The following is a 23,084-nucleotide window of genomic DNA, read 5'->3' as shown; positions in this document are numbered from 1 at the left end:
GGGCTTCCTTGCGATGATTCGTTTTGTGAGGACAGAGAGCGACGAGGAGGTTCGCGGTCAACGAGAGAAAGCTAAACAAGGAGGACACGTTCGATAGCGGACTGTATCAGACGAACAGTCTGTCTGTACGAGACTGTTGAGCGTCGAGGCCGTCTCCTCGCTTGCAATCGGAGCACTCCGCGGAGTCTGGAAACGCTCTTGGAGACTCGTCTGACTTTCCGAGTCTTTCGCTCTTCCTCTCTTTTCCTCTCTCTTCTCACCCCTTCTTCTCTCACTCCCAACCTCGCTCGCACCAGCCATGACTACTCTTCACGATGAATGCACCGACTACTGTCCCTTCATGGCTCGTAGCGCCCCTCTCAAACACTCAAAGGGAATCTCTATCCCTTTGACTACTCCTCCCGCCGGTACTGCCCTCTCTCCTCGCGATTGGCCTCAAAACCAACATTTACCGAAATTGTTCACTCCGATCACGATTGGAGAAACTGCCAAAGTCGAATTCAAGAACAGGTGAGTCGAAAATTCACTTCATCACTCTTTTTTCACTCGCTCAATCGCAAAAAGGAGAAAGGGGGGGGGGGGAAAGCTGACGGAAAAGGTGGATGGTGATGGTGTAGGATTTGGGTCAGCCCAATGTGTCAATACTCGTGTGAAAGTAAAGGAGAGATGATGGGAGTTTTGACGCCTCATCAATTTGTCGAATTGGGAACTTTTGCGCAAAAAGGTGCTGCCATGGTCATGACTGAAGTCAGTTCTTGCTCTCTCTCCCTCTCTTTCGATCTCCTATTCGACGAGTCACTGACGAGCTGGGGGTCGTGGGATAAGGCTCTCGCTGTTGAACCTCGTGGAAGGATCTCTCCTCAAGGTGAGTTTTCGTTTCTTTCTTCTTCCCGCGATTGCGCTTCCTCCTCGGACCCAATACTCATCAGATTACTCTGGGGTGATATAGACTCGGGTCTCTGGAACGATCGCCAAAAGGATGCGTTGGAATCGATCATCGAATTCATCAAAGCTCACGGAGCTCGCGCTGGAGTGCAAATGTTCGCTCTTTCTTTCTTCTCTCTCTCCTACTCCTCTCCTGCCTGCCTTTCTAACGCTCCTCGACTGCTCTGTAGTGCTCACGCTGGCCGTAAGCTCATTTTTCCTTCCCTATTTTACTCGTTTCTTCAGGATCTTGTTTCTTTTCCTCCTTGCTGATCGTTTTTTACGCATCTTTCTACAGGTAAAGCTTCAACTCTCGCTCCCTTCCTCTCTGATTCGACTTCTTCTCCTCACCTCGCATGCGACATCGCTTCGAAAGAAGGAGATGGTTGGCCCGACGACGTAATCGCTCCTTCGGCGATTCCTCACGAATCTGGAAAGTACCCTCACCCGAAGGAAATGGGAACTCAAGAGTTCAAACAAGTCCTCGATGCTTGGAAAGAAGCTGCTGTTCGAGCGGTCGATGCTGGTGAGTCAATTTCACTTGCACTCTTCCCGTGTAGAGCATCCTTGACTTCTTCTCTCGAATTAGGTGCGGATCTCATCGAGGTTCATTCGGCTCAGTAAAGATCGATTTTCTCTTCGTTTTCACCTTTCAGTCGCACACTGACTTCTTCCTTTGCTCCCTCTAGCGGCTACCTCTTGCACAACTTCCTCTCTCCCATCTCCAACACTCGTACCGACAACTACGGTGGATCCTTGTAAGCTTTCCATCGCCCCTTCTACCCTCGAATTCGAAACCGAGGACAAAGCTGAGTTTCCTCTTTCTCCTCTCCCTCCCTCGTCTTATCTCTCTCCTTCCATTCGACTATAACTAGGGAGAACCGTATGCGTTTCCCACTCGAGATCATCCAAGTCGTTCGTTCCGTCGTTCCCGATTCGGTCGTTCTCGCCCTCCGTATCTCTGGAACCGAATGGAGTCCTCGAGGAGAACGTGACGAGAAGACTCAGGAATGGTTGTCGTGGGGTATCGAACAATCAAAGGTTCGTCTTCGAGTCTTTCTCTACACGTTGAGGACAACTTGGTGAGAGGATTCCTTCGAACAGATCTACATCGGAGAAGCGATCAAACTCGGTATCGACGTTGCTGATATCTCGTCGGGAGGTAACTCATTCCTCCCTTTGCGAAGAAGGTTTGAGTACTGAGTTGCTCGTTGACAGGTAACGATCCGAAACAAGTCATCAAAACTTTCCCTTCTTACCAAGTGCGTTCCCGACCCCTTCTTCTTCTTTCGACCCAGTCCCTCTCTCTCCTGAGAGAGCTGATGTTCTTCATCGGAGAATCGAGGACACTCCATCATCGGTGGAAAGGGATCGAAACGATAACTAACTCACTCACTCATTTCCCCCTTTCTTTCGGTTCATAGGTCCCCCTCGCTGAAGCGATCAAGAAGTCTCTCCCCGAGGACAAGAAGATCCCAATTTCGACCGTAGGACTCATCACGAATGGAACTCAAGCCGAATCGATCCTCAAAGAAGGAAAAGCTGATATCGTTTGAGTTCTTTCCTCTCAATCTCTTCTCTCTCTTTTCTCCTTCCCTCTCTCTTCTCCTTCCCTCTCTCTTCTCCTTCCCTCTCTCCCCGTGGACCCTTTCTCGAGCTCTACGCTCTTTTTCACGTCTCACGAACGGGTACTGACGCCAAAATCGCTTGTCGGTTAATGAGAACAATAGATCAGTGTTGCCAGGGAGTACCTTAGGCACCCCGACTTGTGCTTCGATTGGGCAATGGTCAATTTCTACTCTCCTGAATCAGCTAACTTTGATGATGCTGATGTTTTCGTTCGAATGGAACAGGAATTGGGTTGCGTCGTCAACGTACCTTGTCAAAACCAACGTGCTTGGACTAGGATGTTCAAGAAGTTGCCTGCCAACTGAATTGCCTGAAAAGAAGCTTGTCGAATCGGAACGAGAAAGCGAGTTGGAAAGAAGTTTTGTCACAAAAAGGGAAAAAGGAAAAGGAAAGCTCGTGTCGTGATTTACTAGTCTCTCTCAAAAGAAGTATCTGTGCAATCTGCGTTTTGTCTGTCTCCTACTCCTTCCACAAAGAGCGCTCTTTCGAGAGGGAGAGATTCAGTTTCGCGCGTCTCTTGCGAGAATTATTCGATTCGCGTGAAGTCCTCCTCTTCTCCTTCCTCATATGGTCTCCGCCGGCTCTCTAGAGGTCCATAAACCTCTTCTCCCCTCTTCCGATTCCTCACAACACGCGTATCATCCCCCTCGACGGCGAATCACTCGATGTTTAATCTTGATCTTTGTTCCCTCTTTACTCCTCGGCATCCTCCTCGGGGGAGCTCATTACACGCAGAATAAATCGATAAGACCTCTATCCGATCGGATACAGCGCTACATCGAGGGAGAGGAGGTAGCGAGGGAGGAGAATCAAGATGGAATTGAACAGGAATCGAGGGAATGGAGTGAAGAGGATCAGAGGCTGAGGGAGTACGAGTGGAGTACTCCGGATGCTCACGAGAGCTTGTACAAGGTCTTGGGAACGTTATCATCAGTTGAGTTTCGCTCGCTCTTTCTCTCTTTCTCGTTCTCGAGAGCTGACCACTCCTTCGACGAGCGTGCAGAGACAGAATCAAACGCTTGAGTGGCTTCAGATGACGAGGACTGAGAGTATGGGAGCGACTGGAATCGGGTTAGGAGCGAGTGAACCGCCGGAAAGGATTCGAGAACGTCCGAGAGCCGAACGACATTCTGCTCCGCCTCGAGAGGGTGAAGGTCCTGGGTTGTTCATCGATGGATTGATTGACAAGTGAGTGATCATCTCTCGGTTCTTGAAGGTGATGGCGATTGATGAGCTTGAGTGAGGATCAGATATTCGGATTTAGTTGAGGAATGGAAGACTGGGAGACCGGTACAAGCTTGTGAGAAGGGGAAATGGGAAGAAGAGTATACGAAACTACACGAGGAGATGATGAAGGGGGAAAGGGAACCTAGTTTGCTCGAGTTCTCGTGTGCGGCTGGAGAATTATGTGGTGGAATTGCGGATCGGTCAGTTCTCCATCTCCCCTAACCTCCTGCTCTTGCTGCATCACTGACGATATAGATTGACTGCAGGTTCCTGGGAATGGTCACAACCTTCCTCTATAGCATTCTCACGAACCGAGCATTCTCGATTTCATGGGAACAACCAGCTCCCTTCGACATGTTGTTCGATTCCCCTCACATCGACTGGTCACGACCTTTCAGCAACTCGTCAAAGACTCTACCTCAACGGATATATAGGAACGAGACGTTGGTTGAATCGATCAAGACGATCGATGCTCATAATTGGGAAGAAGAGAAAATTGATGAGTTCTTCCCTGGATTCGTTGGGAATTATTCGAATGGAGGTGTAACGCCTTGGCTAAAGGTCAGGCCGTTCTCTCCGTCACGCTCCAAATTCACTTGAGCTGAACGTTCGGCGAGTTCGTACTCGACAGCTCGCATTCAATCGAGGAGTCGTGATCCGTTCTTTCAGCTATCCTTCAGTCGCTCCTCTACTCGAGAATCTCGGATTGAACCTCACGACGGCGTACTCGTGTCTCCTAAACTATCTCATTCGACCAAAACGATCCGTTCTCGATTTCATCAATCGGTATACTTCGCTCTTTTCGCTGCCGGAGTACTTCGTGATCGGGATTCAGGTTCGGACGGGTGATACGAGTATGGTATGTCTCTCTCTCTCTCTCTTCGAGCCACCTCCTGTCGACTTCTCTCGCCCTGTTTGAAAAGCACGAGCCGGATCGCTCACACTTTATCGCTTTCTACTAGTACGCCTCCCGCAAAGATGCGATCAACACCGTCTCCCGGCATTCTCAATACTTCCGCTGTGCCGAATCCATCTCCCGTCGTTACGCTCACCCCTCGCAAAAAGTCCTCTGGTACTTGATCAGTGATTCCCGTACTCTCGAACTCGACGCCCTCTCTACCTATCCCGACAAAGTCATCGTGACGGGTTTGAAACAGAGTCATGTAGAGATTACGACGGGGAGTTCGAAATGGAAGGGAGTGAAGGGTGCTAGTGATGGGTTTTTGAGAACTGTTGCCGAGAGTTGGATTTTTGCTGGTGAGCGAGCTTCCTTCTCTCTACGGTTTGAGTCGTAGGAAAAAGTAGCGCTTACGTATCATCGATTGATAGGTACCGACTTTCAGATTCTCACTTTAAGAAGTGGATTCGGGAAGATCCGTGAGTTCTCCCTGCCCTCCTCCCTTTCTCTTCTTTCTCGTCACTCATCGTCCCCTTTCCCGCGATGCAGCTACATGGCTCCGAGGTAAAGAAGGTTCAACCATCCAGATCTTCAACCCTCACATGGATCCCGAATACACTCGAATCGTCAAAAAGAAGAATAAAGGAAAGCTTCCGAAAGAATTGGATTGTTCCCTCGATAGCTCGTGAGTTCGCGTTTTCTTCGAACCTTGATGCAGGGTCAGGTGACTGATGGTTTCAGGTCAACGGGATCACAGTTTGAAGAGTTTTGAGGAAATGGCTCAGAATTGGTGAGTTTTCATTGCGCTCAGTCAGCCTGTTCACGAATGACTGAACGCAATTGAGCAATGTCTCATACAGGTCTCTTGGGTAACGGAAAGGAATCAACTCGATAATCTTATTCTCTGTCGCATCTCGCAACACGCATCTTCTCCTTAACTTTGTATCGCTGCATTTAGTCACTTTTGTCGTAATACTACTCTCTCAAACTCAGCTAGACAGCGGAAGACTCTCGAAATCTCACAAGACCCGGACAAAGACTAAAGGGATGTGATATCGATCCGAGAGAGATCCGCCGCCTCATAACGAAAGCGAACGAACCCCCTCTGTTCGGTTTCAACGTTTCGAGGACTTCTTTCCCTTGCGAGAGAGCAGAAGCGAAAGAGAATGAGGGTAAAAACTATTCGTAGTGCTATATCTACAACAGGATTGCGAGAGGGAGAGTGGAGCGAGTGGTAAAGCACAAAAAACAACAAAAAATTAGGCTTGAGAGAAATGACTGAAAGAACGGCGAAGAGAGGAGAGGAGGGAGACGATCGAAGGAGGTGGGCAGAGATAGAGGAGAAGGAGAGGGCGAGCGTAAAGCGGATTCGTGTTTGAAAGAAACTGATGAGAAAGTGAAAGTAGCGACGTTCCTCCTCCTCCGATTGCCGACGACTATGAAACCTTTCCCTCTCCTCCCTTCGCTCCTTCACCTCCCTCCTTCTCCTCCTCGGCTTCGATCAGTCTCGTGGTCGCTTCAACGTCTTTGATCGAGCTCGGTCTCGTCGGCGCTCTCGAACTATTCCTTTCCTTCGTCTTTGCCTCCGTCGGTACTTTCCCTCTCTGAGGAGTCGAATAAGGGGTCGTGCATGCCCAAGAGGGGAGATGGGGTCGGTTTTGCGAGGCGAGATCCCATATCTACTCGTCACATCAAAACGGTCAGTGCTCCGTCGATCGAGGAGCAAAGAGAAGGAAGGAAGATGGGAAAGGAAATGGGAGAAGGGAGAGCGAGAAGGATAGGGAGGAGGGAGAAGGGAGAGGACTAACGAGATCGAGTCCTTTGAAAGCCTCAATGAATTGTAAATCCATTTGCCTCGATTTCGGATGACTATACCTCCTATACTCGTCGAAGATCGCGGTCAACGACCAGGTTTGTAACCTCCTCAATACTCCGACGAGACAACCGGTTCGATGCTAATCCCACAAAGTGAAGATCGAACTCGTCAGTAAACGAGAAAGGAAAGAAGGGAGAGGAGAGGAAGAGAAACGTACTTTTCCTTTATTACAATGAATGAGGAGTGGATGGTTTCGAGTATCGAGTAACACTGCCATCGCAGCAACGATCTTGTCGTCTGGGATATGAACGAAAGGTTCTTTGTTACCCGGAATCGGGAATTGAAACAATCTGATACGATGGTCCTCGCACACCGTCAGCTTCGGTCAGAAGTGAGGTCCAGGAGAACGAACGCACTGGATCCCTTCTTGCTCGAGGAAATCGAGGTTCTCTTGAGGATACTCATCTTGAATCAACGTTCTGCGAAACACAACAACGACTTAGTCTCGATTATCTCCTAAACGAAGACTGGGTAGTTGTAAGACTCACAGGACGCTCTTGAGTCCCAACGATTTCAAAAACCCGAAGTTCTTCTTCCTAGGGAAACTACTCCTGAAAATCCCGGGAACAACAATCGCGAAATTCTCTGGCGGGTACAGGGTCCTCTCATCCTCTTCTTCCTCGGATGAGCCGGCTTCGGAGAGGGTTGTAGTGGTTGTGAGGGTGAGGGTCGAACGAGGTGGAGAAGGAAGAGGAAGAGGGTGTGGGAGGGCTTTTTCTTTCCCTTTAAGTGAGGGTGAACGAGGGGGAGAGACATAGTGAGAAAGAGTCGAAGGAGGATGAGGGAGAGGTGGCGCAGGAGGTGAAGAGAAGGCGGGAGTGTCGATCGTTAGTGTTGAAGTTGAGGGAGTTGGAGAAGAAGACCTTGGCGCGAACGGTAAGTGCGTGCGAGTAGGGTGAGAGGGTAAGATTGTCGAGTCTCGACCTCCTCCTCCTGCTTCGGTCGCTTTCGACGTCGAGGGTGATAGAAGGTCGAAAGAAGTAGATCTCGAGGGATTCGGGGAGAGCGTGAGAGGAGAATGATCAGAGAAGCGATGCTGAGGCGAAGGGTTGAAATCGTGCGGAGGTGAAGAAAAGGTCGGGCTCGCGGTCAGGGACTGGTAGAGTCCGGGTCCTTGCGAAGCGATCGACGCAATCGACGAAGGTCCTCCTCCCGATTCTCCTTGATTGAATTCGAACGGTTCCGCCGAATAAGATCTCCCTCTGCCTCTACCTCTTCCCAAGTCATATTCCTTCGAATGATGATACGTCTTCTCCTTCTCGCGGTCGCGTTCATGGGAAGAGACGGAGAAAGTCGTAACGGAAGAATCTGAAGTGATTGAGCTTCCCGAGGCTCGACTCGAGAACCCTGATGAAGATGCCGACGACGACGATCCCGCCGTAGTGTATCCTCCTCCTCCGTATCGAGTCGAAGTAGATGCGTGCGAAGAGTTTGAAGAAGCCGAGGAGAATTCGTGATGAGGAGAAGGGGAAGGTTGAACGACACACTGACTGGCTTCTCCCTCTGTCGCGTCGATAGGACAAGACTCGTTCGGTTGAGGTGTTGGAATATCGACTGATGATAATGCTTCGCCGAGCAACTGACGAGTAACTTCTCCCTCTCGTCCCTCTCCTTGTCCTGCTCCTCTTGGTCCCTTCTCATCTTGCGAACAACTAACTCTGGGTGTATCTCCTCTTTCCCCTTGACTCATCCCATCCTCCATCATCGTTTCGGGTTGATGTCCCAACTCACACGACCCACTTTCCTCGCCTAAATCCAGTTTCATTCTCATCCCAATTGATGTCCCCCCACTGTCTCCTCTACCTCGTTCCTGCATGATTCGTAACATCCATTCTGGTGGTCTTTCTGTCGCCGAACTCACCGGAGTGACCGAGTCTGAGTTTGAAGAGTTGACGAGTCGTTCGGTCTCGTCTCGATCAATTCTTCTCGACGACATCTCTTGCGCGTTTACTACTTGCGAGTGGAGTCCTAAGTCGTACTGAATCGGTTTGGAGAGAGAATGAACAGGCCGGGAGAGCAGGGGGAGGAGGGGAGCGGTAGATTCCGGGTTGGTGAGGAACGAGTTTATTGATTCATGTCGAAAGAGGGAGCGCTTGGGTGGGTTACTAGTGAAAGTATATGACCTCTGTGAAGGTCGAGAGTTGGGAAGTGGGAGCGAGGAAAGCCTCTCTCGAGGAGGAGAGAGGCGGGAAAGTCGGTCGAACTGAGAAGAGAGAAGAGAGAGAGCGTTTCTCTCGCTCAAGATTCGCTCGCTCGCGTGAATCGGAAATCGTTTTCGATCTCCCCTCTCTCTCGCTCATGCTCATCTCTATCAAGTCATGTGAATACTGAACATCGTGAGAGTACTCTACTCGCTTTTGAATGATATGCAAAAAAACAAAACAACCTCCTTTCTCTCTCTTTCTTTACTTTTTCAACAACCCCTCAAGGACCTCGACGACCTTATCCCCAACCTCTCCCGTCTTTTTCTCTCCACCCAAATCCTTCGTCTTGAACGCGAACCCTCCACTCTTCTCATCATCCAACACGATCCTAACCGCCTCTTCGACCAATTTCGCTTTCTCTTCCTCTCCGAACGAATACCTCAACATCAACGCGATCGATAGGATCGTTCCGATCGGGTTCGCGATCCCTTGTCCGGCGATGTCGGGAGCGGAACCGTGGATCGGCTCGTAGAGACCGGGGATACGGGATTTTCCGTCAGGGATTCCTCCGAGAGAGGCGGAGGGGAGAAGTCCGAGAGATCCAGGGATGACAGAAGTCTCGTCAGAGAGGATATCTCCGAACAAGTTCTCAGCTGCAGCGAAAAGTGGCCGGCAAGAGTCAGTCAAGGTTTTCAACGAGACGAGAAAAGCGAGAGAGAAAAACTCACTCAAGACGATTCCGTTCAATTTCCTCGGGTTCGAACAAATAACCATCGAAGCCGAATCAACCAACGAATGATCCAACTTCAACTCCGGGAATTCCTTCTCCATCGTCTCCCCAACGACCCTTCTCCACAACCTCGAAGTCGCCAACACGTTCGCCTTGTCTACCGAATGAACCTCCAAAGGAGGGTTACTGAGACCGGCAAGGTATCCCGCCAAACGAGTGATCCTTTCGACTTCCTTGACCGAGTAAGTACAAGCATCGAACGCAACGGCGTCTTCTCCTTCCGTCGCTCCTACGACCGCTTCTCGACGATCTCCGAAGTAAATACCGCCGATGAGCTCACGAACGACGACGATGGAAGTTCCTTGAGCGATGTGTTCTTTGAGAGGAGAGTGGGCGACGAGAGAAGGAGCAGGGAACAAGGCGGGACGAATATTGGCGTATAAACCGAGTTCTTTACGGAGTTTCAAGAGTCCGACTTCGGGACGAAGGGTAGGGTGAGTACCCCATTTAGGTCCTCCGACAGCACCTACTCGAACAGAAAGAACGTCAGTCTCCAAAGTCACGAGAGGGAGAGAGAGAGAGGGAGGAAAGTGAGGGAGACGAACCGAGAAGGATCGCATCGGCTTCTTGACAAGCCTTCAAGGTAGAGTCGGGGAGAGGGTTCTGGTGGTTGTCGATAGCGATTCCTCCGAAATCGTGTTCTTTGACGTTGAATTTCAGGTCGGAGTGAGCAGAGAGAGTTTCGAGAACTCGGACAGCTTGTGCAGCGACTTCGGGACCTGTTCACGCATGACGAGGAGAGGGTGGATGTCAGCTAGAGCGTTCGTGAACTGCATACGAGTGTGATGAAGCGAAGCTAGTCGAAGTTAGGTGCCGAAAGCGACGTTGTCATTGCTTCCCGTCCCCCTCTTGTGAGCGAGGATTCACCGGCTCAAGGCCTTTGTGAGGTGTTCTTGTGACTTTCTATGGCGATCGTAGAGCTCCGGCAGCGGTGTATCGAGTAGCGGTTGTCGTCCGAGTCAAGGTTCGGCGGGGGGAAGGAGAGGAGAGCGCAACGAATGGGAGCTTACCGATACCGTCACCGGGGAGAGCTACGATACTGAGAGTGGGCATGATTTCGAATGGGCGAGTGGGAGTGAGGAAGAGAGGAGAAACGACAAGTTTCGGAAACTTCCGAGGATCGAATCCGTTTATCTCCTCGGATTCTATCGACTACGCTTCAAACTGCACTTGTAGAGAGTTCAGAAACGACCTCGAACACTCTATACCCTTCAATCTCGAAGGATAAACCAGCGGATTTTCTTGATCGTTTTCCTAAAACTTTTTTCGAGCCTTCATCAAACTTCGCCTTCTTCCCACCCAAACAACCTCAGCCGCGCCCTCGACCCACTAGAAACCCAACAGAACAGCACAAATCGAATCTCGTATGGCCAGTAAAGTCCCTCAAGCGAGCGGAGGAGTCGCCGTCAAACATTTAATCGTCGACTCTTCTCCACTCCTCACTGCCCCTCTATCCTCCCTGAGAGGGATCGCTACGAATTACTTGGTTACTCCAGATGTCGTCATGGAACTGAGGGACAAGAACGGGAGGAACGTGTTAGAGGAAGCGAATTTACAGTTACCTGCAGATACAACAACTGATGAGGAAGAGGGAGGAGAGGGACAAGATGAGGAAATGAGGAGGAAACATGAAGGTTTTCAAGTGAGAGAACCTACGGCGGAGTCAATCGCAAAGAGTCAGTTCTCCCCTCCTTATTCTTTCTTCTCTCTCAGCTAATCACTCGAGTGAGAGTAGTTACGGCCTTTGCAAGGAAAACGGGAGATATCGCAGTGTTATCAGCGGCGGATATTCGAGTCCTTGCGTTGTGTCTCACGTTGGAATTGGAGGAGAATGGAACTTGGAGAGTGAGGGACCATCCAGGTCAAATCCTCACAGGTCCTCCGAAAGAAGAAAAGAAAGAATCCACGTCAGAGGAGAAGGAAGATGAAGAGACGAGGAAGGAGGAAGGGAAAGTCGAAAAGGTCGGAACGGTAGATGGAGTCACGGAGAAAATGGAAAATCTCAAGGTCGAACAATCTCAAGTCGATTCTTCTTCCCCTTCTTCCATCGACGAGACGACAACACCCATTGCTTCGACATCATCTCTCGATCCCACTCCTTCCAGTTCATCATCTTCTCCCCTCGCCTCCGAAACCGCCCCCGTTCCTTCGACTTCCTCTGCTCCTTCTACCTCGACGAACGACGACGAATCATCGACTCCTGCTGCAGAAGAAGGCTCCTCGTCGCATCCCGAAAAGGAGGAACGACCACGAGACGAAACTTCGAACGACGAGCCAGCAGCCACAGAAGAAGAAAACGACGACACCTCTTCTTCGGACGGGGAAGATTCCGACGATTCCTCCGGATCCTGGATCACTCCCTCCAACATCCACGCCCACAAAGTGAAAGATCTCGGACTCTTCTCCGCCCCCTCAACCTCAACGTCGAAAACTACTCCCGCTGCACCAGTCAAACCGAAAACGATTTTGAAAGCGGCGGTATTGACGGGAGATTTCGCGATGCAGAACGTTGGTTTACAAATGGGATTGAACGTGTTGGGTAGTGGAGGAAAGAGGGTTAAAGAAGTCAGGACCTGGGTTCTGAGGTGTCATGCTTGTTTCAAGTGAGTTCTCTTTCTCTCTAGCCTGATTCACTCGGACGGGTGCTGACTTTTTCTTCTTCCGTACGGAACAGGTTGTGCAAGAATCCCGAAAAGCGTTTCTGTCCTTCTTGTGGAGGAGCGACTCTCCTCCGAACCTCAATCACCTACGTTCCCTCGACTCCCCAGAACCCTCAAGGATACGTTCTCCACCTGAAACAAAACTACAACTACCGATTACGCGGTACCCAATACAGTTTACCGACTCCACAAATGGGTAAAGCGGGAGGGTTAGGGAAGAAAGCGGAACCGGTGTTGAGGGAGGATCAGAAGGAATGGATCAAAGGAGTCAAGAGTAACGAAGTGAGACAACAGAAGGAACAGAGGGCTTTGGTGAAAGCTGTTCTGGAGGAGGAGAAGAAGGGGAAAGGGAAAGGAAGAGCGCAAGGAGGTGGAAGCTCGTCGACTGGATTCTTCCAGGGTGCAGGAGGCGCGTACGGACTGGAGAGTGCGATGTTGGGAATGGCGGGACCTAAAGGTGGGATTGAACATCAGAAGGGAAGGAGAAGAGGTGGAAAGAATGGAGCGGGAGGCGAAACGAGAATCGATTCGAGTGGTCTACCGGTCATCGGAATGGGTAGGAAGAATCCGAACGAGTCGAGACGGAGGAGATAGTCGCCTTCAGTTTGACTTGTCTATTTCGGATAGAGGAGTTCTGGTTGTACTTGTCTCTTTCCTGTTTTCTTCTTATTCACCTTTGCACGCATGGAATTCTCTCTCTCATACGCAAACATATCTCTACATTTCCCGGAGAGAGCGCGGTGTGTGAGCGCTGCATTGCGTTGAAAGCCTTGACGTACTTGCGAATTGCGATGAGTGGTTTGCGAGGGGTGAAATAGTACTACAACATCCTTTCCTTGGCTAGAATAAGGTTCTTCGTGCGAATGGTGCCTGCGTGAGATAGGTGAATCTATGGGGAGATATCTAACTGTAATTTTGAGAACTGGAAGACAGGGCAAAGATCTGTCAGTCTTGTTGTCTCCCTCGGAGAAAAGATGACTTACCGAGCTTGGCATCTATACATTCGAGTAATAGTAGCCGTACGTAGCAGCCTGAAGACCGACGGCGCTGGCGAGAGCTATAGGTCCTGGTCGTTTCGAAACGAAAGCTTTTTTGCCGTGCAAGAACAGATACGTCAAGGACCAAGCTGTCGAGGGGAATAGCTTGTATGTCAGTGATCCCTTTCACATGAGCAGCAAATGCGAAAGCGGGCAGAGAAGGGAGAGCTCACCGGTGGTCGTTCCGCTGCCATTAATCGGATCTCCCGCTTGAATCATATAGCTGCACGATCGCTCAAAAGGTGTTAGTGAGTGAGAGCAACAGCGTCATGTGAACAACTTGAAACACACCCGCTACCACCAAAGATGGCAGCGAACAGAGGCAGTTGAACGAGATGAGGAAATCCTGTCGCTCGCTTGACGCAGAACGGGACTGCTGATAGCCTGCGCGAGTACCGTCAGCTATGGCTGAAGTATCAGATCATCGCGCTAGAGGAGGGAGGCTCACAGGAGACCGGAAGTTATCCAAGCAGCGGTTGGTGTTTCGGCGATTGAACAGACCCAAGCTGGCGGTTTTGCAAGAGTGCTCTCTGTTGGTGTGGTAGTTGTAGCGGCAGGCGGGTTCGACATGGTTGAGGAGGAAGTTGAGCGACAACCTTCTCGCGTTCGAATCCGGGACATCTTTTCCTCCCTCGCTCCCACTCACCGACTTATGAACCACATTGGCACGCACGAGAAGAACATGAACACGAACCAGGAAAGGCGCAAGTCATGGTCGAAAGAACTCCTCGTTTCCCAGAGCAACCTCTCCCTCGTCCGGGCCTCGCACGTTCGAACGAAACAAATTACGTGACTTTGCGAGGATGCCGAACGGCAGAGTAGGGAACGAGAAGCTTCGGTTCCACTCTCGGTTGCTCCGCTCGCTCTGCGTAGACCCGAACGCCGACGGGAAAACCTGGGGCAGCGGGGGAAAAGGTTGACTTTTTCCACCCTTAGCGAAGCTACTTTTTTAGAGTTCCCTCCTGCTCTGACTGTACCAGTGTCGACTTGTTTTAGTCGCTGTTGTTGTTGAACTACCTCTGCCGCCCTCCCTGCCTCCGTCTCGCTCTCTCTCCTCTTCTTCACTCTCGATTCTCGTAACCCTCGCTCGACTCGCTCTCCGACACCGACTCGTCTTCCTCGATCTCAACAGATTCTCCGCTCTCGTTTCCCGCCAAGACAAATCTCAGAAATAGCTGTACGAAGCGAACGATGTCGACGCCTTACCCTCCAGGTTACACTCCGAGCGCGAACTCGTATCTGTTCAACAAGTTCGTCCAACGTCTCTGTTTCAGTGTTTCGGGTTCGGTCGCTGACGGCAAGCCCTTTATCCTATCGACAGGTATGGATACGAGCCGTCAATTGCGATGGTGAGTCGGCTCTAGGTTTTGTGCAGATCGAGATACTGATTTTCGTTTCTCGCAGAACACGGTTTTCGTTGTTTTGTTCGCCATTTCGCTCTTGCTTCACACGGGTCAACTAGTCATCGCAAGGAGGTCGTGGTTCATGACGGTCATGCCGATAGGTTGTTTGCGTGCGTTATTCACTGTCCCCGCTCACCAACTCGAGCGGAAACGAAAACTGATAATCTCCGATGTGTTTCGTCGATAGTCGAGGTTATTGGTTACGCGTTCCGTCTATACTCTCACTCCGATGTCGCTGCTCGATCGCCCTACATCGGACAACTCGGTACGACGAATCTCTCTCTCGCTGTCATCGAGAATGCATTGAGAGCTGACTTGATTCCTTTCTTTCGCCATTTACAGCTACCCTGGTCATCGCCCCTACATTCTTTAGCGCCGCTCTCTACTGGTCTCTCGGATTGATCATCGCTTTGGTCGCGCCTACGAAGACTTTCGTTTCCGCGAAATGGTTCAAGATCATCTTCGTCGTCGCGGATGTCATCTCGCTCGTCATTCAGGCTATCGGAGGAGGTATGGCAGGAAGTGCGGGAGACGACAGGGACAAGTTACAAACTGGTAGTCGGTTAGTTCAAATTTATACCCTTCTTTCTTTCCTTCGATTTTATCTTTCTTCCTTCCTTCGTCTCCTCGCTCCCGCTCCCTTTACGCTTCGGATGTGACGGACTGGAGAATTAAATACTGACTGTTGCTTGTATGCTCGACTGTCAGAGTCATGCTCGCAGGTATCGCCTTCCAGCTCGCCGTCATGGTCATTTACGTTTTCTACGGATTCTATTGGTGTTTCCGCGCTCGTCGCGAAATTAAGGCAGCTGGATCGAGGATGCAGCTCATGTTAGGATCGATGGCCGTCGCTTCCGCTTGTATCATCGCTCGAGGTGTAAGTCATGTTCTCACGTTCCCGAAAGCTCGTCGCGAACTGACTCGACGTTACTCGTAGATCTTCCGTACTTGCGAGCTCAACGAAGGTTTCCGTGGACGTCTCGCGGTAAGTCCCGTCGTGTCCGGCTACTCGGGGAGAAGCAAAGTCAGCGCGAAGTATCTGAATTCTGACGATTCTTGCGTTATCGTTAACAGGAAGGGCAACGATTCATTCTTGTCGATGCCATTCCCATGATCCTATGTTCTTTGATCCTGAGGTATGTTTCATCTCGCTCCCTGCATCTTCGTATCGTCGTAACTGAACTTTTTCGTTTGATTATTTCGTAGCGCTATCCATCCCGCTTGGTTCCTCGTTTCGAGGCAATCCGGCACCGACAAGACCCCTTTCGAATCGAAGAACCAAAGTGAAACGACTTTCGCTCCGGCGGGAACGCCTCCAGTTCAGGAGAAAGTATGATTTAGGGTCTCTCGCGAAAGGGAATTAGTCGGAAACGATGTATGAACAAAGGTCGCTTGGCGTTGGTGTGGTACATAGGGAATTTGCCGACGATATAGATATAGCTGAAATAGATTCTTCTGGGTGAGAACATCGCAAGCGTGGAGACTTCGCGATTTTGCGTTTCTGACCCTTTGCGAATCGGCGGCGTTCAGTGCAGAAGCCAGGCATAAAACTCGGCGTGGCGAGTATCTTTCTGTAAAGCTACGCTCACTGCGCTGTGATTGTAAGTTAGTGGAAGTAACGAGGACAATGTGAGTTGAATCGCGCATGCGGGAAAAGTTCAAAGCTCGCTTGCGATTGTGTCTTCCGCTCCTCTCCCGCGCCCAGGCTGGAGGGGCCCAGAAGCTTTAGTACTAGTGTAGCTGTGCGAAGTTCTAACTCGTCCAGAGTACCCCGAAAACCGAGTGTTTCCTCACCGTCATCGTTTCCCCTCTTTCTCAGTCTTCTCTCACTTTTCCGCCCTCCCCGCCTCTTCCTCCAGCCGCACAAATGCCATCGGTTCTCCACACGTGTTTAGGTAAGGTAATGATTTCTTTGTGGGAGGCTCGAGGACATGAGATCCGATGAAAGAGGAGACGAGTCTCTCGCTCGGCCTCTTCACCCACACTCATCGCGAGCATCCTCCAACGCTGACCCACTTCCGACAAGAGGTAATATTTGCAGGAGCCCCTTAGCGGAAGCCGTGTTCCAAGACGTCGTGAAGAAGCGGGGACTTGAAAAGGAGTTTCAAGTTGATTCGTGCGGTACGGCGGGATACCACATCGGGGAGGAGCCGGACGAGCGGTGAGTTCCTTCCACGTACGATTCTCGATGCCTGACGGGCGCACGTAAGCTGACTGTGTTGAACGTCCGTCCAGAACCGTCGAAGTTTGTCGAAAACATGGCGTTGCTATCGATCATCAAGCTCGACAACTGCAGCGTTCCGACTTCGACAAGTTTGATTACATCCTAGCGATGGATTCTTGGGGGAACTTGAAGAACATTCAGAAAATTCAGCCGAAAGGGTCAAAGGCAAAAGGTGAGAATTCGCTCGCGCGCTTCGAAACGAGCTCAACTCACGTCCCGACTTGTCGATAGTTGCACTATTCGGATCATACGACGACGGGAAAGATATCGTCGACCCTTACTATGGTGTAAACTCGAATTTTCCACTCTGCTCGAGTTTTGCATTTTCCTCACCTCTCGCTTCGTCTGCTCAATACGCAGGGTGTAGAAGGTTTCGAGAAGGCTTACGAGCAATGCGTTAGGTACAGTGAAGCGTTCCTGAAGGAGATTGGCTATCCGGCACCGTCAGACGCGAAGATGTAGCAGAACTAGACGAAAGATCGCAAAGCAGTAACTTTATCAATTTCAGCCTACGACTCTCGAGATCGACGAGATCTTCAGCCACAGAGACAACGATTCGATGAAGCAGGAGCATTCTGACAGGTGAACAATTCAAGGCAATGTCGAATCGACAGACGAAAAAGAAAACTACGGAAACTACGGAAACTACGGAAGGAACGGTCTTGGGGAACGAATGGCTATCGAGAATGGACTGATGGAGCGGACACAAGTGGGATATAACAGGAACAGGAACCAAGGCAAGACAAAGCAGACCGCTAGAAGAAATCGTCAAAATCGAACGAAATCGAATTCTCCCTCTCTTTCCCCTTTCCCTTTCCGCTGCCCTCTCCCCTGATAATCTCTCGTTTCCCTCCATCCCTGTTCTTCCCCTCTCCCTTCGCATTCGACCTCGCTCCCTTCTCGCTCGCTCTCGCGGCCTTGGCTCCCTCTCGCTCCTTTGCCCCGTCGACCTTGCCCTCACCTCTCTCGAGCCTACGCTTCGATCCCGACTCGACCTTCCTCTTTGACGACGACGAGGACGAAGGAACAAGCTCAATTGATTCGGCCGGACGAAGGTAGTTGACAAGAATCGCAGGCTTCTCGGCAGCTTCCAGGTGAGAGGGAACAGGAGGTCGTGACGACGAAGAAGAGACCTCTCTACGATGAGGACTAGACGAAGGGAGGAGGTCAGGTCGGTATCGGAGAGCCGAAGTCGAGGAAGATGGGTTCGGGCGACCGTCAGTCTGAGCGGACGAGGCCTGGTCCTTGAGCTTGAGCTTCGAAATCGGTGCTCCGGATTCGGGCTTGACTAGCTTCAAGCTCTTGTACAACGGAGGTTTCGCGCCGGTTGCTGGAACGGGGGCAAACGAGGGAAGGTCGGCGGGTTGAGAGCGAGGAGATAAATGAGCGGGATAGACGGGAACGGCAGTACGAATCGGGAGCGGCTGAGTTCCACGGAAACCTTGGTGAGCTTGTTTGATGGAAGCTAGTCGCTCGCCTGTTGGGGACAAGGAGGTCAAATTCGCAAGAAACGGGATAACGAGAAGGGGAAACTCACCAGAACGACGAGGGAGAGTATAGGTGTCGGCTTCAGACTCACTATCGGTCTGAGTGAGGGAGAAGGATTTGACTGGAGGCGCACGAGGCTTGAAGGACGAACGATAACGACGAGGCGTGAGTTTCTCCTCTTTCGCCTCCTCCCGAACGATGTGCTCGCTCACTTCGATCTTCGCAGCGACCGTCTCGGAGTTCGATGGCGGAGAACGACGCTTGGCGTCTTCGTATTCGGCCAATACTCCTTTGAGGGTGTAATACGCCGTGGAATCTTGCGAAAGCGATTTCTTGAGCTCGTCGACTAGGTGCGTCATCGACATCGGCCTCTCGACTCGACCAGTCTTGGCCTCCTTGACCTCCTTGCGCGGCTTCCTTTCGGGTCGCGACGAGGAAACATAGGTGCGGGAACGGAAATAGTCGCCAGAAGACTTCTGCTCGTTTCGACGAGGACGGTGCTCGACTCGGTTTCTCGATCGAGGCGCCGGGGAAGGGTCACGGGAAAAGGTCGAAACGTAGTAGCGACTGGAAGTGATAGCGGGTCGCTCGACGGGAATGTCGCTCGAATGGTTTGGCGAGATCAAGGGCAGCGTGTTCCCGTTTGTCGAATTCGGAGACGGTTTCTCCACCTCTCCAGCGGGTGCGTCCTTCTCTCTCTCCGTCTCCGTTTCCGTCTCTGTTTCGGTCTGTTCCTGACGATCGACTTGACCTCGAGCGAAGACAGGATGTCCCTCGGCGTCCGAGGGAATTTCGGTGATGATCGCTCCACCCACGCGAGGCGGCGAACGACTGCCGATACTGAAGAAGAAGGAAGTGGTCTTTGGGGAGATGGCCGAGTTGGGAGCGGCGTTATTCGTCGAGCTAGGAGAAGCGAAGAGTTGTTCTCTGTCGGTTAAGAAAGTCGGAACGAGGTTCGTATCGAGGGGAGGTACGTCCGTCTTCTTCTTCTCTTCCTCGATGACGACATCGACGTTGCTATCCTCGGCGGGCGGAGGAGAGCGCGAGGAATCGCTTCGGCTCGGGCTCATCGTCGGACGGGTAAAGACGAGCGAGGGGACATTCTGCTCAACCTGCAGCAAAACAATGTCAACAACACCCTCTCCAGCGAGTGATGATGGTACCAGACCTACTTGATCGGTTGCTGATCCGGTCTCTTTCGCCTCTCCCGCAGGTTCCTTCCCGTTTTCTCCTTTTGCCTCCGCAACCGCCGGTTGCATAATCCTCGACTCCTCCGTCTTATTCGACGTGACCAAATCGTCCTCTTCGTCGATAGGCGAGGCCGGAAGAGGGGTCATGATTGGCGAAACGGGATCGAGGGTCGAGGGAACGAGCTTGGGATCTCCTTCATCCGAATCGACGAGGGATTGAACGGGCGAGGAAGGGGTGATGGTACGAGACTCTTCGTCTTGTTGATCTTCGAGAGAGGAGGAGGAGGACGTGGCTGAGGCAGAGGATCGTGCGTCGGGAGAAAGAATCGTCCATTTGTCGTCTTCGCGAGGGGTTGATACGGTCGAATTGGTGTCGGGGACAGTGGAGTCGCTCATTGTGTGCGTATCGAGCAGGGAAGGGAAAGAGAGTGGGAGGAGGAAGAAAGGATATGAGCGCAGGGACATCGAACGTTTGAATGTAAGCAGAGGAGCGAGCGTGTTCCGGTCATATTCCTCGGACCACTTCTCTGCACGTGCAAATTCCAGATACCTTTCAGCAACGAATTAGGACGACTCGAGGCGGGAATGAGTGAGATGGGCAGTTGGAGCTCGGGAGAGTGACTAGGTCAGAGAAGTTTGATCAAACTCCTCCCTCTCTCTTTTCCCCACTTCTTCTCATTCGCTCGTTTCAATCCAAAGCAGACAACCAACAAGTACAAGAAGACTGTATCAAGTAGACTACACCCTAGCAGCCTTCATCTCGCTCTCTCAATCGCTCTCGCCTTTGATCAAGATCTTCCCCCCTTCATCTCCCAACTCTTCCCAATCTCTCTACTCTCATGCCCCGCAAACGTGCTCGCGGCTCACCACAATCCGAATCCGATCCCGAAGATTCTGGCTACTCGGATCCCGACGCGAGCTCGAGTCGATCGACTTCGAAGAAGAAAACAAAGAAGAAACGATCTCCCTCTCCCGTTCATGGCGAGGTCGCGAATAGGATGAGAGAGGCCGGTATAGGACCTAGGAGTGTGGCATGGGGTGGCGAGGAAGGGCTCAGTGCGCTCGCGATCGAGAGGTATCATGGAGGGAAAGAAAAATACAATCCAAGGGACGAGGAGGAACGAAAGGCGAGGGAAGTTCGAGCTCGCAAGGCGAAACCGAAAGCTGTCGGTAATCAACTCCTCTGCTTCGAACCTCTCCTTCCTCGCAAGCCTCAACAACTTGAATACCCTCAATTCAAAATTCTCAAAACGACTTTACCGAAGAGCGCCGGAGGAAAGAAGAAGAAGAAGAAGGACGACGACTCGAGCAGTAGCAGTGAAGAAGAAGAAGATGACGAAGACGATCCGAACGCCGTCAACTTGGCGAAAATCATTGGTCAACCGGATCGAGTCATACGAGCTGTGATCGCTGCTCCTTCTCCTCAAACCCCTTGGATTCTCGACGCCTTCGGTCGACTCCCAGATCAGACGAAAACGAAGAAGAAGAAGATCGAAAAGGAGTTGGAAAAGGAAGACTCAGATTCGGATGTGGCAAAGAAGAGGAGGAAAGCTGCGAACAAGAAACCTAAACGTACCTTCAAGGACAACGCGGGCGTTCTCATTCTCCACGATTTGCCATACAAGGACGATTCTTCGATTCACAAGTTCAAACATGTCGTCACTCATTGTCTTGACGACAACAAAACTATGAACTCGAGATTGCTCACGGTGAGTTTCAAGCTTTCCTTTTCTCCTCTCAACTCCCAACTGATCCGAATGATTCATTCTCGTAGATGATATACACGGAGAAGAACACTACACGCCTCTCTCTCCGCATCGCGATTTCGAACTCTTCCCTCACGAAAGAAAACCTCGTCAAAACTGAAAACGTTCGTCTCGACTTCCTCTCTCGTCTTATGATTTACGACTCTGACTGCTCTTCTTGATTCGCTGTAGTTGATCTGGGTCCAAGATTTCCCTGAGCTCAACAAGAAATTGGAGAATAATCCGACTCACACGAACTTCTCCACTGCTTTCTTCCAATTCATCGGAGGAGGAATGAGTCTCCCCCAGACGCCGGAGTATCAAGTTTTCGTCGACGATCTCGAGAACAAGTTCGACTTTACCGAGTCGAAAGTCGTTCAACCCGTATATTCGTGCGCCGGGAGCTATCAAGGACGATACGAGCTCGATTGCGGAGGAGGGTTCGACTCACTCGCAAAGGCAGTCAAAGCGTTCGAGCCCGATTACCGTGGAGCTTGGAACATCGAATACATCGTAAGGCTTCGCATGTCTTCGTCGCACGAACAGAGTCTTCGTCGACTGATCTTGGAATCTCGGCTGTTGTCGTTCAGACTCCTGTCTCGCTCCCGATCACAAACAGGTTCCTCAAGTTCCTCTTCGCCGCGGCTCAAGGAGTTACTCCACTCGAATTCTTCCAACAAGAAACCGAATCCGCGAAGAAAGCGAAGAAATCGTTCAAACGAGAGAAAATCAAGCTTGGGTATCCGACCGTCGAGAGTGTTGAGAATGCTGTCGGAAGCAATATCGTGAGTTTCGCTATTCGTATCGTTCTCGTCGTACCCTCTACTGAACTTCATGTTCGCAGGGCAAATACGCACTTCGTTTCGAAACTCCCGACGACCTCGATTTCGATCGACTCCCCACTACTGACGCCCGCCGTCGCTACGACCCGGACGACGAAACCGTCATGCACGACGTCATACTCGAGTCTGATCGAGTCAACAATTCGAACGTGAGTCACTTACTCAATTCTGCGTCCTATCTTCAGTCGAGCTGACCTTACTCCGGACGAGTGACTAGCTTCTCGTCATTCTTCACACTGATATTCCGCCGGAGAAGAAGAAATGTGAAGCTTTCGTCTACATTGGTTCTCACTCTCCGTAAGTCTCGCATTTCTTCTTCTTTCCTCGCGCTTGACCGCAGCCTCGCTCACGTTCCTCTTCCGTCACTTATAGTACTCTACAATCCTGGGGAAGATACAGCACGGGCGAGAACAACGACTTGAAGCTCCAACTCGCGAACTCTGAATTCGGAGTCTTGATTCGACTCGAAGGAGACGACTGGTCGTTGTTACTCAAGCAGATCAAGGAGTTGATTCCATACAAGAGAAAGGCGTTGCTACAGTACGGCGACGACGATATCCCGTTCCCGACTCCTCCAGTTCGAGTTCCGAAGAGCAAGAAGAAGACAGGGGAAGCTGAAAGTGATTGAACGATCGTGAGGGGAGAAAGGAGGAAGGCGGAAGACTAGCTGCTCAATCGCCATGGCGGCCACTATCCCACCTGGTCCTAGCATGAAGATTGACCAGTTGCTTGCAAGTCAATTTCTGTGTTCGACGCTTGTCGTGAAAGTCTCCGCGAGCTCGAAAAGACTAGCGATTCCGAGTCCACTGGCAAAATCGGGAACAGAGGCCATAAATGATCGTGCGAGACTGCGGCTTCAGAGAACGGACCGCGAAGAAGAAGATTGACTCTTTTACACTAAGCCAGATACTGAAGAGAGAATACGACATGATTTGAGGCGATGACTGCGAATACCGAAAGAGAGGGCGAAAGAGCGAGAGAGAGAGAGAGGAAGAGAGGGATAGAGT

General features: G+C 51.1%; 10 protein-coding genes across 10 annotated transcripts; 6 read left to right on the top strand and 4 right to left on the bottom strand.

Annotated features, from left to right (window-relative positions):
- Positions 1 to 298: 298 nt before the first annotated feature.
- Positions 299 to 2,858, top strand: JCM6883_002225 (NADH:flavin oxidoreductase/NADH oxidase; the record flags this gene model as incomplete). The annotated part of the gene is made up of 14 exons (XM_076628908.1): positions 299 to 510; positions 618 to 747; positions 826 to 865; positions 950 to 1,040; positions 1,116 to 1,129; positions 1,223 to 1,450; positions 1,514 to 1,544; positions 1,614 to 1,682; positions 1,800 to 1,965; positions 2,029 to 2,086; positions 2,143 to 2,186; positions 2,349 to 2,474; positions 2,655 to 2,711; positions 2,778 to 2,858. 14 exons carry the CDS (start codon positions 299 to 301, stop codon positions 2,856 to 2,858), a joined length of 1,347 nt encoding a protein of 448 aa, XP_076491091.1.
- Positions 2,859 to 3,120: 262 nt separating this feature from the next.
- Positions 3,121 to 5,551, top strand: JCM6883_002224 (uncharacterized protein; the record flags this gene model as incomplete). The annotated part of the gene is made up of 10 exons (XM_076628907.1): positions 3,121 to 3,486; positions 3,557 to 3,741; positions 3,804 to 3,980; positions 4,047 to 4,341; positions 4,412 to 4,639; positions 4,743 to 5,037; positions 5,110 to 5,157; positions 5,228 to 5,363; positions 5,436 to 5,468; positions 5,539 to 5,551. The coding sequence occupies 10 exons, from the start codon at positions 3,121 to 3,123 to the stop codon at positions 5,549 to 5,551; spliced, it is 1,776 nt and encodes a 591-aa protein (XP_076491090.1).
- A 563-nt stretch (positions 5,552 to 6,114) lies between these two features.
- On the bottom strand, positions 6,115 to 8,490 carry JCM6883_002223 (protein-tyrosine phosphatase Siw14 family protein; the record flags this gene model as incomplete). Its single annotated transcript, XM_076628906.1, has 5 exons — positions 6,115 to 6,357; positions 6,487 to 6,633; positions 6,712 to 6,844; positions 6,911 to 6,973; positions 7,043 to 8,490. The coding sequence occupies 5 exons, from the start codon at positions 8,488 to 8,490 to the stop codon at positions 6,115 to 6,117; spliced, it is 2,034 nt and encodes a 677-aa protein (XP_076491089.1).
- Positions 8,491 to 8,959: 469 nt separating this feature from the next.
- Positions 8,960 to 10,541, bottom strand: LEU2 (3-isopropylmalate dehydrogenase; the record flags this gene model as incomplete). The annotated part of the gene is made up of 4 exons (XM_076628905.1): positions 8,960 to 9,351; positions 9,427 to 9,954; positions 10,034 to 10,207; positions 10,499 to 10,541. The coding sequence occupies 4 exons, from the start codon at positions 10,539 to 10,541 to the stop codon at positions 8,960 to 8,962; spliced, it is 1,137 nt and encodes a 378-aa protein (XP_076491088.1).
- Positions 10,542 to 10,854: 313 nt separating this feature from the next.
- NOB1 (rRNA-binding endoribonuclease) lies at positions 10,855 to 12,742 on the top strand (the record flags this gene model as incomplete). Its single annotated transcript, XM_076628904.1, has 3 exons — positions 10,855 to 11,164; positions 11,224 to 12,091; positions 12,163 to 12,742. The coding sequence occupies 3 exons, from the start codon at positions 10,855 to 10,857 to the stop codon at positions 12,740 to 12,742; spliced, it is 1,758 nt and encodes a 585-aa protein (XP_076491087.1).
- Positions 12,743 to 13,143: 401 nt separating this feature from the next.
- On the bottom strand, positions 13,144 to 13,755 carry JCM6883_002220 (uncharacterized protein; the record flags this gene model as incomplete). Its single annotated transcript, XM_076628903.1, has 4 exons — positions 13,144 to 13,274; positions 13,359 to 13,408; positions 13,477 to 13,569; positions 13,634 to 13,755. 4 exons carry the CDS (start codon positions 13,753 to 13,755, stop codon positions 13,144 to 13,146), a joined length of 396 nt encoding a protein of 131 aa, XP_076491086.1.
- Positions 13,756 to 14,376: 621 nt separating this feature from the next.
- RSB1 (phospholipid-translocating ATPase RSB1) lies at positions 14,377 to 15,924 on the top strand (the record flags this gene model as incomplete). Its single annotated transcript, XM_076628902.1, has 9 exons — positions 14,377 to 14,435; positions 14,507 to 14,534; positions 14,590 to 14,698; positions 14,776 to 14,853; positions 14,931 to 15,150; positions 15,297 to 15,465; positions 15,526 to 15,573; positions 15,663 to 15,724; positions 15,795 to 15,924. 9 exons carry the CDS (start codon positions 14,377 to 14,379, stop codon positions 15,922 to 15,924), a joined length of 903 nt encoding a protein of 300 aa, XP_076491085.1.
- A 531-nt stretch (positions 15,925 to 16,455) lies between these two features.
- LTP1 (tyrosine protein phosphatase LTP1) lies at positions 16,456 to 17,274 on the top strand (the record flags this gene model as incomplete). The annotated part of the gene is made up of 5 exons (XM_076628901.1): positions 16,456 to 16,483; positions 16,617 to 16,749; positions 16,824 to 16,984; positions 17,044 to 17,099; positions 17,173 to 17,274. 5 exons carry the CDS (start codon positions 16,456 to 16,458, stop codon positions 17,272 to 17,274), a joined length of 480 nt encoding a protein of 159 aa, XP_076491084.1.
- Positions 17,275 to 17,567: 293 nt separating this feature from the next.
- JCM6883_002217 (uncharacterized protein) lies at positions 17,568 to 19,886 on the bottom strand (the record flags this gene model as incomplete). The annotated part of the gene is made up of 2 exons (XM_076628900.1): positions 17,568 to 18,289; positions 18,350 to 19,886. 2 exons carry the CDS (start codon positions 19,884 to 19,886, stop codon positions 17,568 to 17,570), a joined length of 2,259 nt encoding a protein of 752 aa, XP_076491083.1.
- Positions 19,887 to 20,329: 443 nt separating this feature from the next.
- JCM6883_002216 (uncharacterized protein) lies at positions 20,330 to 22,705 on the top strand (the record flags this gene model as incomplete). Its single annotated transcript, XM_076628899.1, has 7 exons — positions 20,330 to 21,199; positions 21,265 to 21,360; positions 21,428 to 21,748; positions 21,826 to 22,020; positions 22,080 to 22,226; positions 22,295 to 22,374; positions 22,450 to 22,705. The coding sequence occupies 7 exons, from the start codon at positions 20,330 to 20,332 to the stop codon at positions 22,703 to 22,705; spliced, it is 1,965 nt and encodes a 654-aa protein (XP_076491082.1).
- Positions 22,706 to 23,084: the final 379 nt, after the last annotated feature.

The sequence above is a fragment of the Sporobolomyces salmoneus genome (genome assembly GCF_050403485.1).
Source record: "Sporobolomyces salmoneus JCM6883 DNA, S_salmoneus_JCM6883_v1_ctg3, whole genome shotgun sequence".
NCBI lineage: Eukaryota > Fungi > Basidiomycota > Microbotryomycetes > Sporidiobolales > Sporidiobolaceae > Sporobolomyces > Sporobolomyces salmoneus.
The sequence above is the reverse complement of the archived record's forward strand: the minus strand, read 5'-3'. Positions and strand labels throughout refer to the sequence as shown.